Genomic DNA, 19,682 nt, shown 5'->3' with positions numbered 1-19,682 from the left:
AATCAAAACAGAATGTAGTACGAAGGTAAAATTGAATGTGGACTCGCTGAGACTGACGAGAGAAAATAATTAACAGATACTGAGAAGATCAACTGGTAATTTAATAAGATAAGACAGAGTTACAGTAAGAGAAGTGCCTTTAATATTTGCTTTTATAAGAAAAATCCGACTTGACATTTCGTTTTCCAATACCCGAAAAAAGATAAACTTGAAAATTCAGGGTAGGTAAATTTTTAACTTTATAACCCTAAGACTTTATAAAGCTGCCAAAATATTCCACCATGCCTATGTCAATAACCTTGGGTATTTCACAGCAGAAGAAAAAGTTTAATCTTAATCCAAATGAGTATTATGAGTACCTTTTTTAACAGAGGAAAAAAAAAACAGTATTGTAGTCTTAATACCATTAAAAGGAGACACACATATCGATTCCAGTTCATTACATGCTAAGGTGTCATGCATAACGATAACGCTTTCTTTCATGCAGTATAATATAATGCACATGCTTTAGGGGTCAGTAAATGCAACTGTTTTTAGGTAGAGATTTGATGTTCCGCATTGCGTTTTTAGGTTTATAACAAAGTACAGCTTAGTGGGGGAAGTAAAAGGAGTTGTTACAAATGAGAAGAAAGACTGCAAGCTCATAATGAGTAAGTGAAAGACCAGATAAATCATGCTTAACAAGATCGTCCAGTACTTTAATGCACCCGACAGGTTGAAAAAATTGTCCTCGTTTAAGATATAAATGGCAAAAAAGAAAAACCTGGTTCATAAATATCTACAAATACTGTGTTGACAAATCTGTTACCGTAAAATACCTATCTTGGTTAGTCACTTTACAGTTACATTAAAGAGAATATTTCCTTTGTGGGTAAAGTATTTTTGTATTGTCATACTTCATGCGTGTTCACATGCTAATTGTCATTCCTGCGTTGTCAGTTTGTCTGTGAGTCCTGTCGTCATATTTACACGCACCAACATACAATCTGTTCTTTACCACAGTTCCTCTTCAAAATGTTACTACTGTTTATCAGCAGCTGAGTATAGTTTATTCTGTCAAATGTCTAAGACACATGCACTGTATTGTCAGGTGAGTTCGGAAGAACTACGTCAAGTCAAGAATGCATGCATTCTTCTATAAATAGCACTGCCCCACTGTATATAGCATTAAAATCATGCCATAAATTCTTGGGTAACACTCGCAAAGTTTCCTTCCAGGATTAAACTAAACAAGATGGCTGGACAGTACTCCATGCTCGCTTAAAGCAATTGCAGCTACTGTACAAACAATGGCCCATGCTAATACTGCAAGTCTTATACAAGCAAACCTTCCAAGTGATTACATATATATTTCTCCATTCTTTCTCTACTTATTCACATGCACATAACTTTGAAGACTTTTTTAATGCTGATTAGGGGGGGTCTGGTTGTGGGGCTCAGTCCTCCTCACCTTTCTTTCCCTGATATGCGTGCTTACGTAGACGGTCGTAGAGGTCTTCCTTGTTGCCGTAGATCGAAGCATTGGAGCGGGCCAGGCTGTTTCCTGCCCCGTTTTGGAAGCCAGCTGGTTTGAGGAAGGCAAGTTAGTTACCACTATTTTTCCAGTTAAATCTCTTATAGATTATTTTTGGTTAATATTGTCTCTTTAGATTTATGCATCATATCATATCAATTTTAGCAAGAACTTTATTGAAGCTTTTTTAGAATGATTCCAAGCTGCCTTTGACTACCCTAAGATAAAGAGGTCTCTACGTGTGTGTCAGTTCAAAATCAGTTGACTAAACTATGCAGGGACTATTAGACATCAGCTCTAGGCTACAGTATTAGAGAAGCTATTTAAGACTTTAGAATAATTTACAATGCTGAAACCATGGAAAACTGACAGTTCTAACATTCTACAATGATGACTATAAGATCAAGATAGTAACACTCAAGCTGGATTTTTTAAAGGCAGAGCAGTTCAGGACTATGGAGGAGAGAAGGGGGTTTGTGACGGTAGAGATGGGAGGAGGAGGGGGGAGGTTTTGGGGCGGACGACAGGATGACTCAAGACATACTCTTCATGTAAGTCTCGTTGTAGAAATTTGGCATCTCCCAAGCATCTTCCTCATCGTCGTAGTAATGGGCGTACGTCGAGTGGTGCGAGGGGGCGATGCTCTCGGCGTAGGCAGCTGGAGCTCCGTAGTAGAAGTTGACCTGGGGAGATTATAATCATTGTTAAATCATGAACTCTAAAGCTGTGAGATGCCTCGACCTATCGATGTTTTCGCTTCAACTTCTTTGCGATGAAGGTCCTCAACTTATACAAATATTGGGAGAGACAAACCCCAATCCAACTGTTCTCAGATATTGTATCAAATATATAATTTAACGCAGTAAGCAAGAAAAGCAATGAAATGCTTCCTACTCGAGGTCGACGTCAACGACCTTAGACGTCAGGATGCCAGAAAACTTTAAATCGATCAATCTTACCTGAGAGCCATTTGGATCTGTGGAAGGTTGATTGAAGAATCCCTTCTTCGGCTCCCTTCGTCTCGTGGCGCGAATGCAAATCATCCATACGAGAAGAGCGATGAGGATGAAGAATACGACGGCTCCAGCGATTCCACCGGCAATGTATGTGAAGTCGCTCTTGACCTGTAAATATCATTGAAAATACTTTAAGTTTCTTGGACAGGAGAAATGGCACAATGGTAAGTTTTATTTGAAGACAATGAAATCATATTAGGATGTGGAAGCATTCACAATACAAGGGGGCTCCAGAGTTCAAAGTGCTATTGTTTTTTATTGCTTCAATGTCTCTTGAAAAACAATCTTCTTTTCATATTAAAAAAAGGTACTCTGATATACTTAGATTCCAAAACTTTTTAGAATTTGTTTATAAATTGCCAAGATATGAGTGTTTGAAAACTGCCAATTTCCAAACACGTTTTTCTTGCGATTTTGAGTTTTCCCACTCGGCTCCTGGAGATCTTTGGTATTGTGAACGCCTCTATTGATATATTAAAATTGGGAACTTGAATACAAAAAAATTTTTACATTACTAACAGCTGTCACATCAAACAATAATGGCGAGATGAACTTCAGAAATTTTCCCAATTTCTGTATTGGTGCAAGTTCACTATTATAATAGTGAGCTATCTCTAAAAATATTTTAGAAAGACAAGTCATGGTAAATTTTCATAAGAATAAGCTATTCGCCTTACCTTGCACTGACTGCCAGTAAACGACCCAACGCACACGCATGAAGGATTACCTTCTTCGTCCTTTTTGCACATACCGTTGTTGTCGCAATAGTTGTCACACTTGTCTGCAATGTCAAAAGTAAAATATTTAACAAAATGAAATTGCAATGAAAAGATTAAAGTATTCAATTCCTCCCTTTAAGACCATTAAAGATTTAATGTTTAAAGTTTGAAAAAGATCAAAATAAAAAAATTAGGATTTACTAACCAAAGCATTCTTTGCCAGTTCCATTGTATCCGGGTTTGCACTGACAGTCAAAGTCATTGGATTCCTCTATGAATAGGCAAAGAGCATTTGGATCGCAGTGCATCTTCTCTCCGTGAACTTCGCAAGGGTTGGAGCAATCGCTGGCCGAGGTGGAGCCTACATCGGCTGTCGACGTGTCCTGCGGGCACTCGATGCAAGAAGTCTGCTCTCCTTTAGGTTGGTATGTCCCCTTAGGACAGGGCAAGCACTCGTAGACAGAGTTCAAGTTCGACAGGAAAGTTCCGGCAATGCAAATCTTCAGGTTACACTCTTCAACCGTAGCAGCACCAGACTGCAGAGTGGTGCGAGATTCTGGGCACCTGATGCATGCAGCGTGGATGCCCTTGGTACGGTATCTGCCGCGAGGGCAAGGATCGCAGGAGCCTGTCGTTCCAATCTCCTGACCGGACTCGCACTCGTCCCGGCACTCCGAGGCCGAGACGGCGTCGTTGGTTCGTGTGGTGCGACCTCGTTCGCATCTCTGGCAAGAGAACTTTCCTTCCTCTGGTTGGAAGTAACCGTATCCGCACGACCGACAGACGCCTAGTTCTTCGTCGAAGTACCTGCCGGCAGCACAGCGTTCTTGGCATTCTTCGACGGAGCGAGCCCCGGAGGTCTTGGTCACTCCTTGACGTCCAGCTATTTCAGGACAAGCTTTGCAGGCCACCTGGCCAAGCTCGTTCTGGTAACTGCCAGATTCGCAAATCTTGCAGACCTTGCTCTCTCTATCGTAGTATGTACCCGGAGAGCAATCGACACACTCGCTGCCAACTACAACCTGGGGAAATGTAATTTAATGAAAGTGGTATTACTTTGAAACTAATAAATCATTTGTAAATTCTTACGTTTCATATTTTAACAAATTCACCGACTACTGCTTTCATATTTTCTAAATGTGTTGAAACATTTGAAATGTTCAAATCATAAATTGGTGCAATGATTAACTGAACATTATTCTTTAATCTCTGCCTGTAAAATATCAGGTTACAGGAGCAATATAAACACATCTAAAGACAAACAAAGAATACACAGTAGTAACATGAAGAACACCAGTTTTCCAGTTTTGTTTAAAGAGAAGAACATGATTCCCAACATATTACTATACACTAAATTGTGAGAAATAGTGAATTAGACTGAAAGGGCTATTTTTTTTAGCAGTTCTCCAGTTTCAATAGAATTTTGAAAGGCGAACAATGTACCAACTCTGTTGAAAAGGATGTCCATTACCGAGACTAGCGTGTTATTATTATTATTATTACTAGCTAAGCTACAACCCTAATTGGAAAAGCATGATGACATAAGTCCAAGGGCTCCAACAGGGAAAAATAGCCCAGTGAGGAAAGGAAACGAGGAAATAAACTACGAGAAGAAATAGCAATCATAATAAAATATTTTAAGATCATTAACAATATTAAATTAGAGATCTATCATATATAAACTATTAAAACTTCATAAAAACAAGAGGAAGAGAAATAAGGTATAATAGCATGCCCGAGTGTACCCTCAAGCAAGAGAACTCTAACCCAAGACAGTGGAAGACCATGGTATAGAGGCTATGGCACTACCCAAGACTAGAAAACAATGGTTTGATTTTGGAGTGTCCTTCTAGAAGAGCTGCTTACCATAGCTAAAGTCTCTTTCACCCTTACCAAGAGGAAAGTAGCCACTGAACAATATATTGCAGTAGTTAACCCCCTTGATCAATGAAGAATTGTAGTGAGTTTAGGACCTTAGAAGAACGTATCTTAAACCCGATCTCTCAATGTGACCATGTCAGCAATTATTTAAGTGCAAATTTACAGTTATTTGTTGAGATACTTCAATCCAGTTTTAAACACAAGATATCAATAACTCCATTGAATCTTCAATTACAATGGAAGAGTTTTTTCCTCAGGGTGAGTAAAATAATAAAAACTTTTCAATTAACTCAAGACTTATAAATAGAAAATAAGTATTTCGATTTTGTTACTTTACTGGCACATTTACCCTATGAAAGATCAATATTACTGGTCCATTTAGTAACAGATAGATGTTTGTACAATTTCTTTCTTACACCCAATGTAGCTGAACACAATTTTCTCTTTGGAAACATCTTGAATCCTACAAAACAGAAGCGATGGAATTAAACCGAGAACAGGGCACCTATCTTTACACACAGACAGGACGTACCTTTCCGACAGGGCAGGAGTATTCGGAGGTGAGTTGGAGTGACGAGGGATCGGGCACCACGTTGGGAAGCGCGTCACGTACGTCAAATTCGTCATTTTGCAGAATGATCTGTTCGATCAGGTCTCTGACGGTGGCTTTCAGATCTGTATTCTTGTTGGTGACGGGGTCACTGAGGGAATTAATTTACATATTACTCACGAGATAAAATAACCGATAAACACACACACATTACGAAGCACTGATAAAACTAATAGAGGATATTATAAACTATAATAGAATGGTTTTGTTAAATCTGGATCCAATATGCCACAGTTATTTAATTTCTGGTGATTACTTTTGACTACAAAAGGCAAAATATGGACTTCACATTATGTATTCAATAGAAAAGGTACTTATATTTTATCTTACATAATTTTATTTGCAATCATAAGAAATATGACATGAAAAGAAAGTATAACCGAACAGCCAATTTATATTTTTGTAAAATATCATAGACTGAGGAACTCACTCTATACTTAAAAGATGGCAACTTGCAACATTCACACAAACTAAAATTGATTTTTATAGTTATTTTACACATTTGAACATAATGTGTCAACTATAAATATTCATTCACCAGCACAAAACACATAAGCTAGTTCAGATGAACTGATTGTATTAATGCCGTTTGTAAATGGATAAGCATGAATTACTTCCGTGTGGAATCGGTGGAGATATTAAATTGATTAGAGGAAATATCATTGAGTTGTGGTATGATATCTCTATTGTTTGCGAGCCGACAGATTCCGCGTCCTGTGGAAGCAGATCTAGAAATCAAAAGCGAAAAAGATAAACCATATACTACCTTTTGAGCAATTTGCACAGCTAGTAATATAAATCCAGTCACCCTTCGTCTGCTACACCTACCGACATCCATTAAAGCATGAGTTGTATAAGTTAGACATCTAAATGCTTGTTAATTTCAGTGTGACACCCAGTGACTGTGGAGAGTTAATTTCACAGCGTAGCACCACCTGACCGCGGATGGTTAATAACTGTTTGCGTAAAACCACACCCTACAGAACACCAATTCGAAGTACTTGAGGAAGCTCTGCTTTCTGCACGATACACACCACACCCCACACAAAGATTGCTCTACGTACAAATACACTACATTATAAACTAATCGGCAATATCCTGTTAATAGCTTTTGCCTGCCACTGAAGCCTTACTATAGCTGTGAGCAACTACAAGGCATTTCCCTTCGGTCTTACTTGTTGGCGGCGAAGGAAACCTCTAAGTTATACTGGTAAGCCTGTTCTGTCTCTCTCTGCATCCGTGAGCTACAGAAGTGGGCGGGGATAACTCATTAACATTGCATCATTGACTTGTCAGTGGCTTTGTTTCATTGAGTGACAGTGCAATAACATATCGGATACATCCTGTTCATGTCAACAGCACCGTATTGTATTTGTTTCAGTAGCTGTTTGTGTTCGACTGTCATGACTACAGCTTTTATGCCTATATTTGCCATAACTACAATAAATGTCTTCCTTGAGTCAGCACAATACTATATCACACTACCTTTTAGAAGCTATTTTCTTCCAAAGATTTGTGTGTGTCCTTATCCCATGTTGATTGATGGAAAAAGCTTTCTACACTAATGATCTAAAGGTATATTTCATATACTGTGCACTACCGTATACAAATGTTTATCCTTATTTCAAACTACTCTGTGAAGAGAACATGAACTGAAACAGGTTGTGTATTTTTTAAAACGTGCTACGTGTAAACTGTCAAGTGTTATGAATGATTACTAAACATTGGTGTTTTGGCATGTTACTGCTTTCATCTGACATATTTTAATAACAGGTTCTATATTTCAATCATCGGAGGAACTGCCAAACATACAACCTTCAAGTAAATAGCAAATAAGAAACCTCTTTCACCATCGGGAGATTGTCTGAAACCCCCTAGACAATCGAGAGAAAGTACTCACTTGGCCGACGGGAACGTGATCTTCACGTCGTACACGTCATCGCTGGCGGGTGGCGTCTGGCGCCTCTCCCGTTCCTCGCTGACATCGCGGGCGATTCTGTTCCTCCTCGAACAGTCGACGGCCACGTTCAGCCCGTTGCACATACCGCTGGACGCGACGGTGTCGGTACAGAAGTTCCAATCGGCGTTGAGTTTGTTAAGAGCCTGAATGGATACAAGAAAGAAATGTTCAAATTCTTATGATACATACATATACCATGGCACTTCCCCCAATTTTGGGGGGTAGCCGACAACAAGGAACAAAAACAAAAAGAGGACCTCTACTCTCTACGTTCCTCCCAGCCTAACAATGGACTCAACCGAGTTCAGCTGGTACTGCTAGGGTGTCACAGCCCACCCTCCCACATTATCCACTACAGATGAAGCTTCATAATGCTGAATCCCCTACTGCTGCTACCTCCGCGATCATCTAAGGCACCGGAGGAAGCAGCAGGGCCTACCGGAACTGCGTCACAATCGCTCGCCATTCATTCCTATTTCTAGCACGCTCTCTTGCCTCTCTCACATCTATCCTCCTATCACCCAGAGCTTTCTTCACACCATCCATCCACCCAAACCTTGGCCTTCCTCTTGTACTTCTCCCATCAACTCTTGCATTCATCACCTTTAGCAGACAGCCACTTTCCATTCTCTCAACATGGCCAAACCACCTCAACACATTCATATCCACTCTAGCTGCTAACTCATTTCTTACACCCGTTCTCTCCCTCACCACTTCGTTCCTAACCCTATCTACTCGAGATACACCAGCCATACTCCTTAGACACTTCATCTCAAACACATTCAATTTCTGTCTCTCCATCACTTTCATTCCCCACAACTCCGATCCATACATCACAGTTGGTACAATCACTTTCTCATATAGAACTCTCTTTACATTCATGCCCAACCCTCTATTTTTTACTACTCCCTTAACTGCCCCCAACACTTTGCAACCTTCATTCACTCTCTGACGTACATCTGCTTCCACTCCACCATTTGCTGCAACAACAGACCCCAAGTACTTAAACTGATCCACCTCAAGTAACTCTCCATTCAACATGACATTCAACCTTGCACCACCTTCCCTTCTCGTACATCTCATAACCTTACTCTTACCCACATTAACTCTCAACTTCCCTCTCTCACACACACTTCCAAATTCTGTCACTAATCGTCCAAGCTTCTCTTCTGTGTCTGCAACCAGTACAGTATCATCCGCAAACAACAACTGATTTACCTCCCATTCATGGTCATTCTCGTCTACCAGTTTTAATCCTCGTCCAAGCACTCGAGCATTCACCTCTCTCACCACTCCATCAACATACAAGTTAAACAACCACGGCGACATCAAATTCTTATAATTCATCACGTTGTACGTTTTAATCTCGTGGACGTTCTACCTGAATTCTGCCATTTTTAATTAGGCCGTTTTCCCCTGATATTTCCATATTTACTGCAAATCTGATTTTCATCACTACATTTGCAAAGAATAATTGTAAATGCTGAATTGCTGGTTTAATTCAGTGTACAAAATTTAATTTTACAATTATGTAAAGGCAGAGAGGAATTTCTGATTGCTAGAACACAAAACCTTAAACATCAGGTCATTTAAAGTTGTGAGTAGCATTATTCTATCCAAGGATGTTGGTGTTGATTCAAAGGCATCGTAAAGTTTCAATGCATCACAAGTTTCTGTAATACCCTAGCTAGATTTTGACATCATAGTTTTTATATCTATATCAATAAAAAAAAAAAAAAGGAATTTCTTAATCAAATTTTTAGGGGGATTAAACTATAACTTGCTTAATACAGTTTTCTATTTTCGTTACTGTTTAAATTCACTGTGGATGTAGAGCAAAATAATATTGAGTAAATTTCCAATACCTTACTGATATAAGAACTGCAAAGTCACAAATTTTATATTGTATATTCAGGATTTCTTGTTATGAAAAATAAGTTCCTGTCAATTTGTTAGAATTTTCTTTGGGGATCTGGCTAATGATAACAAATATAAACTCCCAACTCGCTACTTTTCCGACTAGATATCAAACGACGCCTTATTTACTGTCATAATAAGTAAATTAACTTACGTGTTTTATTTTTTCACTCAGGACATTCTGGCCGGCTGCGTTACAGATGACGGAGGACGGGAACTGCATGTCGATCTTGAAGACCCTTTGGGCTGCGGTAGCGGGAGAACAAGCGGGGTAGACTAGTTTGTGCGCAGGATCCGAAGTCGGCCTCCAGAAACCTTCCGCGCCGCACGTGTAGAAATCGGGGACCTGTAGGGTGAAGACGAAATGGTATGTGTTGGTATAACTAATTTATGCCATCAAATGGAGAATAAAATTTATGTTTTGTCTTAACATATGTTTTTTTATAATCATTAACCCTTTTACCCCCAATGGACGTACTGGTACATTTCACAAAACTCATCCGTTTACCCCCATGGACGTACTGGTACGTCCTTGCAAAAAACTGGTATTAACATTTTTTTGCAATTTTTTGATAACTTTATGAGAATGAGACCAACCTGACCTCTCTATGACAAAAATTAAGGCTGTTAGAGCAATTTAGAAAAAAAATATATTGCAAAATGTGCTTGAAGAAGAAAACGCCTGGGGGTTAAGGGTTGGAAAGTTCCAAATAGCTTGGGGGTAAAAGGGGTTAACAATATTTATTACATGTATTGGATTAACCAAAACAATTTTCAAAAATATATTCTAAATTTCGCTGCGATTGTATATTACATTACTAATAAAAGGATTAACTTGCAGCTATTGTATATTGATTACATTATTAATAAAATTATTCACCTGTGTAGAGAACTTCAGTCCTTCATCACACTCAATCTTGCAGACCTTGAACCTGCCACCTGGTCCCCAGTTGGAGCAGCGTTGTACTCCACCTACAGGGTCCTCTAAGGTGGGGCAGAAGTCCTGGAGTACGTAGATGTTGAAGGAGCACGTCGCCGAGTTTCCGGCTGCGTCGTAAGCCACGCGTGCAACACGATATGTTCCCCATGTGAAGGCCTGGGAATAAAATCAATAAAAGGATAATTTTATAATGTCATATCAATTCAACTCCTTTTTTATTTATTAACTTGCATTAAAAAAGTATAGTACTGCATGCTATCTGTACCATTATGGCTGGATATAAGATCATTTAATTAATGTACTTTTTGAGAAACTTCACTGAGGTATTACATTAAGTACAGTATATACACATTTTTATGTATTGCAATAGCAAACTATAACTTGTTTAGATTTGCCCTAAAAAATATTAGGTGTCATTCAACACTTAACAAAAACATGAGGTTAAAAGTAGCCATAAGACTTCCAATTCTGCGGACTACAGCAAAAAAAAACCAATAAGGTGACAGTTGAAGTTACAAACCTGGCCTGGAGAATATCCCGATTTGTCGATACTTTGTACAATGCCGATGTTATCGGAAAATTGTGGCTCGTCCCAGTCGACGACTTTAGAACCATTTTGGGTGATGACCCAAATGTCTCCTGGGCAGTGGTCAACCCTGGGAGGAGTCTTGTCTCTCTCGAGGACCGTGCAGTCGCCCGTGTAGCCCGGCGGGCACACGTACTGTCCGCACGTCGACGGTCCGACTCTCTCCACGTTGCCCACAACTTTGTCGTACCCGGTCCAGCGGAGAAGGAGGCCGTTGAATATGACGGGTGAATTCATGCATGATCGAACCTGTCGTAAGAATAAAACCGTTAGTTTTTCAAAGTTTCAGTCGAGGATTTTTAATTATCACAGTGTTGTCATTACAATGTATCCAGACACATCTCTTTTGCTGACCTCTGCAATTTTAGAAAGGCAAATGTGGTCTTCAAACTTAATAATTTTCTGAATATTGCAACACCAAATAAAAAAATTATATTGTGGAAATAAAAATTTCTCAGTTTTATTGTCAAGATTACAATGAATATCAAATCCCTCACCATTTTTGGAATTTCGGTGCGGAAATCAAGCGGCCTGTTCCAGGCGTTCAGACGAGCAATGCGACCGTGGAACCCTCGTTCATTGGTGTACCCGGGTGGATGCGTACTCGCCGAACCAAGAGTCACCCAACCGCTGCGGAGAGTTGAAAATTGATCGTTAATAAAATAACAGCACGTGTCAAGCAAATACATATCTGGAACTTTAATTTCGTGAACTGACTGACTAGAATATTTTAAAAGCCTGTAGAGTAAATTAGTTACATCAGATGGTCCTCAATTTGCAAACATTTTGAGATGTACAAACACAAATCCAATTGAAATTGTAAACCTCAGATACTGTATTAGAAGTTCATGATGAAGTACAGTAATAAAAATATTTAACCCTTTCATCCCAAAGGACGTACTGGAACGTTCTTGTAAAACACTTTTATTTACATGTTTTTGATAACTTATGAGAAACTTCAGGCATTTTCCAAAAGAATGAGACCAACCTGACCTCTCTATGACAAAAATTAAGGCTGTTAGACCAATTTAAAAAAAAAAATATATACCAAAATGTGCTCGAAATTTAACCTTAGGCCAAAACTTAACGACATTCAACTTACAAACAGCTTCTTGGAACTTAATAAGTTTGTAAAGTTGGGACTTTCTGTTGATTGTCAAGTGAGTGATGTTACATTATATTTCTCATTCTCATTTTATTGTTACACTTGGTAGATTCATACGAATGCCTCCTTTCAGACGTATGAGTTTCTAAAACAAATTGCAAAATATAACTATTCTTTATAAATTTTCAAAATAGACAATAAGGAGTACAGTACTCACTACATAGGCAATTCCTTCCCTTGGCCAAAGTTCTCGACCTGGGCCACAACCACGGCGTCGGTTGTGAGCGTCAGGGTTCCAGCCTCGCCGTCCCAGACCAGCGCCACGTGGTGCCACTGTCCATCGTTAACTGGGATGTTGTTTCGGAACGTGACGAACTCCTTCTGGTCGTCGAAGAATTCTATGGCGATTCCGGCATTCGTCGCTTGGAGCAGAATTTCCTTGTCGGAGGGGATGTATGGACTCCTTGAAATGAAAAAAAAATTATGAAATTTAAATACTGGACAATAATTATTATTATTATTATTACTTGCTAAGCTACAATCCTAGTTGGAAAAGCAGGATGCTATAAAGCCAGGGACTCCAACAGCCCAGTGAGGAAAGGAAACAAGGAAAAATAAAATATTCTAAGAAGCGTAAAAACATTAAAATAAATATCTCCTATATGAACTATAAAAACTCCTAACAAGGCAAGAGAAAAAGAAATAAGATGGAACAGTGCGGCAGAATGTACCCTCAAGAACTCAAGAAAGTGAACTCAAATCCCAGATAGTGGAAGACCATGGCACAGAGGCTATGGCACTACCCAAGACTAGAATACCTCTTAAAAGAGAATTCTCTCTGTTTTGGGATCAGAGTCCCAAGGGGAAATCAACTTCAAGATAATAGCTTCTGGTTGGCCGTAGATTCGATCTTAGTCCAAAGAAACTGAGGTTCCCAGTTGACTTACCGCCGGGGCCACACAGAGAGATGAGAGTTGATTACATTTTTTTTATACATATTTCTGTGAAATTTAGGTCTTTGTACTTATAATCGGAATCAACCCGTCTCCACCATTGTGACCTGTTGATAAGTTTGCAATACTTGGCTATGTTTAGTGATAGCATGTGAATCATTTTACTTTTTCTTTTATATTGAAACCGAAAAAGCTTAAAATTCCTAATTTTCTTCATTAGGATTTTGAGTTTTTCTAATACTGTACAGCACAATTTAAAAACACTAAAAGGGTCCTATATCTAATCCTTATTTTCAAAGAATATGATTGACATGAGTCTTTTTTATAGTTTACGGTATATATGAAATATCTGTTTTAATGTTTATTGTTTTTAAAATATTTTATTTAACTGTTCATTACTTCGTATATCGTTTATTTATTTCCTCATTTCCTTTCCTCACTAGCTTATTTAACCTGTTGGAACCCTTGGGCTTATAGAATTTTGCTTTCCAACTAGGGTTTGTAGCTTAGCTAATAATAATAATGATAATAATGATAATAATAATAATAATAATAATAATAATAATAATAATAATAATAACAAAAATAATAATAATAGTCATCAATTAAAAGGGATATTGACGTAGGAAAAATCTATTTTTGGGTGAGATAGCCATGTCGTCCTGATCGAAGTTCCCTTCGGCTGCTTCCTACTGTATAATATTTCTGCGATTGATATTACAAGAGAATTACTGTCAGGTATCACGGGGTTCCAACCCCCGGAGCGACTATCCGAAGATATCGTGTATAATCAGGGATGTATCCTAAGATAACCATAGATATCTGCACCCCAAATAGACTTTACCCAGTCTAAATAGAATTAAGATGAAAGCTCCTTCCTTCAGAGCGGACAACACTTACGAGACAGAGAAGAGAGTGAAGATTGTGCCTAGGTCGTCAGGGATTGCAAATTGTACCCACAGGGCAATAGTAAAGGAAGAAGCTCCACCCATCTTGAATGGTGTGGCCAGCGAGGCGCTCGATGATTTCCCTTCGTCGTTGATGTTCAGTTCGTAGTTGATGTTGATAACTGAAAATATAGGAAATATATTAAGTAGGAAACCCAATATCATCATATCTTCGAGAGTATTGTAAGGCACAATCATCTTGAGTGTTTATAAACATAGAGCATAAATTCTTCAATGAACTCACCCTTTCTACAGTCTTCTCCCGTCAGGTTGAACGGACACTTGCAGTAAAAATCATTCGTCAGATCAATGCACGTAGCTCCCGGTGGACACGAAGTTGGCGTGCAGTCCATGATGTCTTGATCACAATGTCTTCCAGTATATCCGGGGGGACACACGCACTCGTAGCCCGCGCCCCGGTCCACGCACGTTGCTCCGTTCTCGCACAGGCCGGCCTCGCAGGCGTCGAATTCGTACTGACAGCCGATGCCGGTGTAGTCCTCGGAGCAGGTGCAGTTCAGGCCAGAGCCGTAGTCCTGACAGGAAGCGCCATTCATGCAGGGATTTCCAACACACCTCTCTGGGGTCACCTGACAACGTTTTCCATCGGTTCCTGAAGGACAGGCACAGAAGTAGTCTTGGAATAAGTTGATACATTCGGCATCGTTCAAGCACGGAGAATCGTAGCAGCTGCCAACGTCCACTTCACAACGTTTTCCTGTCCACCCCGGGTTGCACGTACACGTAAAATCTGAAACGCCGTCGACGCATGTTCCGCCATTGTAACAGGGGCCTGTTGCGCACTCGTTGATGTTATTTTCACAGAACTCTCCAGTGTATCCAGCGTGACAATGACATTTGAACATATTGTCGAGATCGAGGCATTTCTCAGTGCCAACTGGATTGCACGGATTGCTGATACACTCGTCAATCGACGCCTCGCACTGCAGTCCAACAAAACCTGGCCGACATTCGCAGGTGACACCGTCAAGTTCGTCGATACAAGTCCCGCCATTCTGGCAAGGCTCGGAAGCACAGTCGTCAATCGTGTGCTGACAAGTCTTTCCTGTGTAGCCAGTGTCGCAGGCGCAATGGAATCCATCCACTTTATCAACACACTGACCTCCATTCTTGCAAGGTGCAGATTCACAGTCGTCGATGTTGACGTCACACAGCTCCCCTGTCCAGCCTGGATGACAGATGCATTCGTGAGAGAAGAACCGGTCGACACATATACCATGGAGGCAAGGGGAATTCCTGCACAAATCAACTTTGATATGACATCTCTTTCCTGTGAACCCGTTGGGGCAGTCGCACCGGAAATCGTTGACCATATCGGTACAGTTGGCGTTTAAGAGGCACGGTCTCTCGGCACAATCGTCGATGTTGACCTCGCAGAGGCGGCCCTCCCACCCAGGTAAACATTCGCAGCGGAAACGACCCTGATCGAGGGGAACGCAGGCGGCACTGTTGAGGCAGGGGTTTCCGCTCTCCGTGCAAGGATTGACGGTGATGTTACATCCAGGGCCAGTGTATCCAGAACGGCATAAACAGTCGAATGTTCCCACGCCTGGGTCGTCTTTACACATAGCTCGATCGGGGCAAGTCCCCTCGATACATTCGCTGACCTCGTTTTGACACTGTAGGCCAGTGTAGCCCTCGGGACATTCACATCTATACCCTTGTGGGCTGTCGATACACGAACCTCCATTATAGCATGGCTCTGACCCACATTCGTCAACATCGACCTCGCAGAATAATCCCGTGAACCCAGCTGGACAGTAGCACTGAGCTTGGTGCTGGCGGGACAGACATAAGCCGCCATTCTGACATATCGACTCGGTGCAAGTGACAGGCTTGCAGTCGTCCTCCGAAGAGGAGCCCTCTTCCAACGTCCTGTTACCCGTAGGACATTCCAAGCAGGTTTCGCTGCCGATCAGAGGTTGGTAGTAGTTTCGTGGACAAGGCGCGCAAGGCTCTAAGCCATTATCGGAATAATATCCTGGCCTGCACTTCTGACGACAGAGTTGCTGCGTAGCAGTGGCTGAAGCGTGAGTGAAAGTATCTGGAGGACAGACCTGGCATTCCTTGTAGCCATCGATAGGTGGTATTTCAGTGTAAGAATTCCTGGGGCAGTTCAGACATGGCACAAGCCCGGTTGGTGAGTATGTTCCGAAACCACAAACCGGGATACAGTCTGAGTAAGATTTGCTGCCTTCAGTGCGAGTGTAAGTACCCGGAGGGCACTGCTTACATGAACCTTGACGACTCTGATCTTGGAAAAAACCCCTGGCGCAAGGAGAACACTGCTTCTCCTCTTTGGCAGCGTATGCACCAGCGGGACAGTGGAGACAACGTGGAACTTCGCCGGTTTCCGTGTTCAGTACTTCTCCAACATTGCAAGTGAACCCCTGTGACACGGTGGAGTTTGCAGCACGCATCGGAGGACAAGCATTACCGGCCGACGATAAGTTGATGACTGGTTCAATCACAGCAGAGGATGCTGTGACACTCAAGTCAAATACCAGTGACAAGGTTGAGCCACACAATTGGTAAATTTTGGTTTGCTTAATGGTGGGAGTAAGTCTCACGACGTAGTAGATGTGAACCATATTGGAATCTGTGATCTTGAGCATAGTGTCGTGGAACCTCACGTCGAAGTCTACGTTGACGGCCCTCGTGCAACGGGTAGACAGGACTGAATTCAAGCTATCGTAGTATTGATTGAGTAGCGATTCATACTGGGTAAGACAGCTCTGGTCCACAGCCCCGTTTGCTCGATACATGATGTCCGCCATGACGTCATAACTGGCCTCCTCCGTGTTTTCGTTTACGCAGTCTGGCACGACGCGAGTCGGCTGCCACTCGGTCTTATCGACGCAGGAGAATCGCTTTTCCGGCATGTTGTCCGTGAAACGGAAACCGGGGTTGCAGGTGGCTGTGCACTCGGCTCCTCGGGAATTGGAAATGCAGTTCAGCTGGCCATTGGCCGGTTCTTTAAGTTCCCAGTCAACGCAGGCAGTTGCCTGAACGGCGACCTGGAAGTTACAGGAAGCCGTGTTGCCCGAGGGATCGGTTGCAATGACAGTCACGTTTTCGTATCCGCCCACGGAAATGAGGGCGGCTTCGGGTAGGACTCTTAACTGGTACTCCCCGCTGTTATCAGAAACATTTACGCCGCTTAAGGTTAGGGAGGAATTGAAATTGACCTGATAGTTCTGCTGTTCTTCGACGAGCTCAATCACATAACTCTGGGGGCAGGTTATTGAGGGTGGGACGTCATCTGGGATGGTTATGTTGATCTGACAGATGGCGACGTTTCCGTCAAAGTCGAAAGCGTAGTACTCGACCATCATGTCTTCGAAAATATGCATCGGTGGACGGAATCCGGCGGGCTTGATCTCTGTGCGAGCTATCATTCCAGAATTGTCGATGGCTGTAGGAACTATGAAATCCACAGGTTGGATTCCTTTAGGACCCTTCTTTACCACAATTGGGTTACTGGGGCAATTGGCAAACTGCGGTGGCTCATTGTCAACACACACGGGATAGCCCATATCGAAGCCAAGCAAGCGCTGGCTGGGTGGTTCGTCCTCGCAGCCCATCAGTTCAAACTTGAGACAGCGATTCTCATCGTAGCTCACGATGCCGAGAACGACAAAACGAGCGGTCACGACGATGGGGAATGTTATCATGGCGAGCTCTCCGTAGTTGCCGGGGTCTCTCGCTGTTAAATTGAAGTTGGGGAAGTATACCATATAGTCATCCTCACCTCTTTCCTTGTAGAAGAAACGGATCTCGGTGGGTCTTCCAACGACATCGTTTGTGATGACGCCCTTGACTAGGATCGCTTTGATTCTGTGAACTTTGCCGAGATCGACAGTGACGTAGGAGAAGGATTCTTCCTGGCTACACCATCCAGTGGCCGAATTGAGACGGATGTTATGAGCCTCGTAGTTTCCTCGCTCCGACGTTGCATTGATGGCAGACGATGGAATCTTACCGGACGTGATGCCGAGAGGCACGACGACGCGGCACTCGGGCTCGCGCATGCAACGGATGGGCTCGTCAACGATGGGGATGTAACCTGGACGAGTACAGGCGAATTTCACCTCTGATCCCTGTTCGTAACTGGTAGCGATCTGGATGCCGTCGGGAGGGTGACCTGGATCGGAACAAACGGGACCTTCACATCTCAGGTCCCCGAAGTCCCAGGTGGAGTCCGCCTGACATCTCACTGCATTATCATTCTTGCTGGTCTGTCCTGCCAAGCTGAAGGTTTCCTCGCAGCCGAAGAAGAAGGAAGACTGGAACTTTGTGTCGACGGTGAACCCGTAAGTTGCTCCTGGAGTTAACGCCGGCTCGCCACAGTCAACACGAGGGCACTGCGGAGGAATTCCAGAGAGCCAGTAACTATCTGGGAAGTCGGGCTGGGGGTCATAGACACATTCACGGAAAGTTGAAGTCATGGTGTTTCTCGCCGGACGGCCGTCTTGATTGCACACGATGCTTATATTTCCCATGAAGGGTATAGCTAGATTCTCAGGGTCTGGGTAACTGATAGTTAACCCCTGAGCTGGGTCATCCCCAAGTGGTGCGCACACAGCGTAGCGACATTCGGGCAACGTTCCATTCCATTCTCCGTTGCTGGTACAAGTTAAAGTGTCTGATCCGGACATAACGTAACCAAAGTTGCACTGGAATTTGACTATGTCTCCGTAATGGTACATGTCCCGCGTTTCCAGGAGGACTCCATTAGCTGGCGACTCTAGTGTTGGGCACATTTTCTCAACGCATGTTTTATTGAGCCTGTAAATATCGCCGTCTCTTAAACCAGACTCCGAGGGTTCAATGTAAAATCCAGCAGTTCCATTTTCGGTGAAGAGATCGTAACCCACGTTGCACAGACAAGAGAAAGACCCGGGCGAGTTGAGGCAGCGCTGGTCACAGCCTCCGTTGCTGTCGGCGCACTCGTTGACGTCCGTGCAGTCTTGCCGGGCACACCCCATGAGTTCGAACTTGAGGCAGGGAGCTTCCTCGTAGTCGGCCAAATTGAGACGAATGAATCGAGCCTCGACGGGAGTGGGCAAGTTCACCACGGATAGAGAAGCACCGGAGGTGATGCGGAATTCTACGGGAGAACCGTCGTTGTTGGTGTACTCCCTGAAAACATCGGTCAAGTCGTCAGTATACTGCAACCTTATAGATTTTGCAAATGCCAGCTGACCGTCCAAGCGTCCGACGGGCTGGGTGCGGAAGCCAATGATCACTGTCGGGACGCGGAGATCCACCATCACCCAGTTGCGCCCTGCCACGGGGACGGCACCGCACCATCCAGGTTGGGAATTCAGTCGAACACTCTGAAATCAAAAGGAAAAAGTGGAATTAAGATAAAAACCCGAACAAGAGCACATCATTTTACAAAACCACGACACTATCAGGCTGGAGGAATATAGAGAGTAGAGGTCCCCTTTTTTGTTTTGTTTTATTTGTTGATGTCGGCTAACCCCCAAAATTGGGGGAAGTGCCTTGGTA

General features: G+C 42.5%; 1 protein-coding gene across 2 annotated transcripts in view; it reads right to left on the bottom strand.

Annotated features, from left to right (window-relative positions):
• The window catches only part of uif (sushi, von Willebrand factor type A, EGF and pentraxin domain-containing protein uif), a 78,021-nt gene that overhangs the window by 1,421 nt on the left and 56,918 nt on the right, over positions 1-19,682 (bottom strand). The window contains exons 17-31 of one of the 2 annotated variants that reach the window (XM_068348908.1): positions 14,392-19,507; positions 14,101-14,269; positions 12,465-12,710; positions 11,640-11,772; positions 11,077-11,391; positions 10,497-10,712; positions 9,771-9,962; positions 7,640-7,842; positions 6,915-6,983; positions 5,662-5,830; positions 3,454-4,270; positions 3,207-3,310; positions 2,473-2,637; positions 2,058-2,196; positions 1,451-1,564 (exon numbers count right to left, since the gene is read on the bottom strand). In XM_068348908.1, coding sequence (XP_068205009.1) covers positions 1,451-1,564; positions 2,058-2,196; positions 2,473-2,637; positions 3,207-3,310; positions 3,454-4,270; positions 5,662-5,830; positions 6,915-6,983; positions 7,640-7,842; positions 9,771-9,962; positions 10,497-10,712; positions 11,077-11,391; positions 11,640-11,772; positions 12,465-12,710; positions 14,101-14,269; positions 14,392-19,507 — 8,167 coding nt within the window. The remainder of the gene's footprint in view (positions 1-1,450; positions 1,565-2,057; positions 2,197-2,472; positions 2,638-3,206; positions 3,311-3,453; positions 4,271-5,661; positions 5,831-6,914; positions 6,984-7,639; positions 7,843-9,770; positions 9,963-10,496; positions 10,713-11,076; positions 11,392-11,639; positions 11,773-12,464; positions 12,711-14,100; positions 14,270-14,391; positions 19,508-19,682) is intronic. The other variant, XM_068348909.1, reaches the window with a different exon arrangement.

The sequence above is a fragment of the Palaemon carinicauda genome, chromosome 25, assembly GCF_036898095.1.
Source record: "Palaemon carinicauda isolate YSFRI2023 chromosome 25, ASM3689809v2, whole genome shotgun sequence".
NCBI lineage: Eukaryota > Metazoa > Arthropoda > Malacostraca > Decapoda > Palaemonidae > Palaemon > Palaemon carinicauda.
Note: the sequence above shows the minus strand (reverse complement) of the source record. Positions and strands in the feature narration are given on the sequence as shown.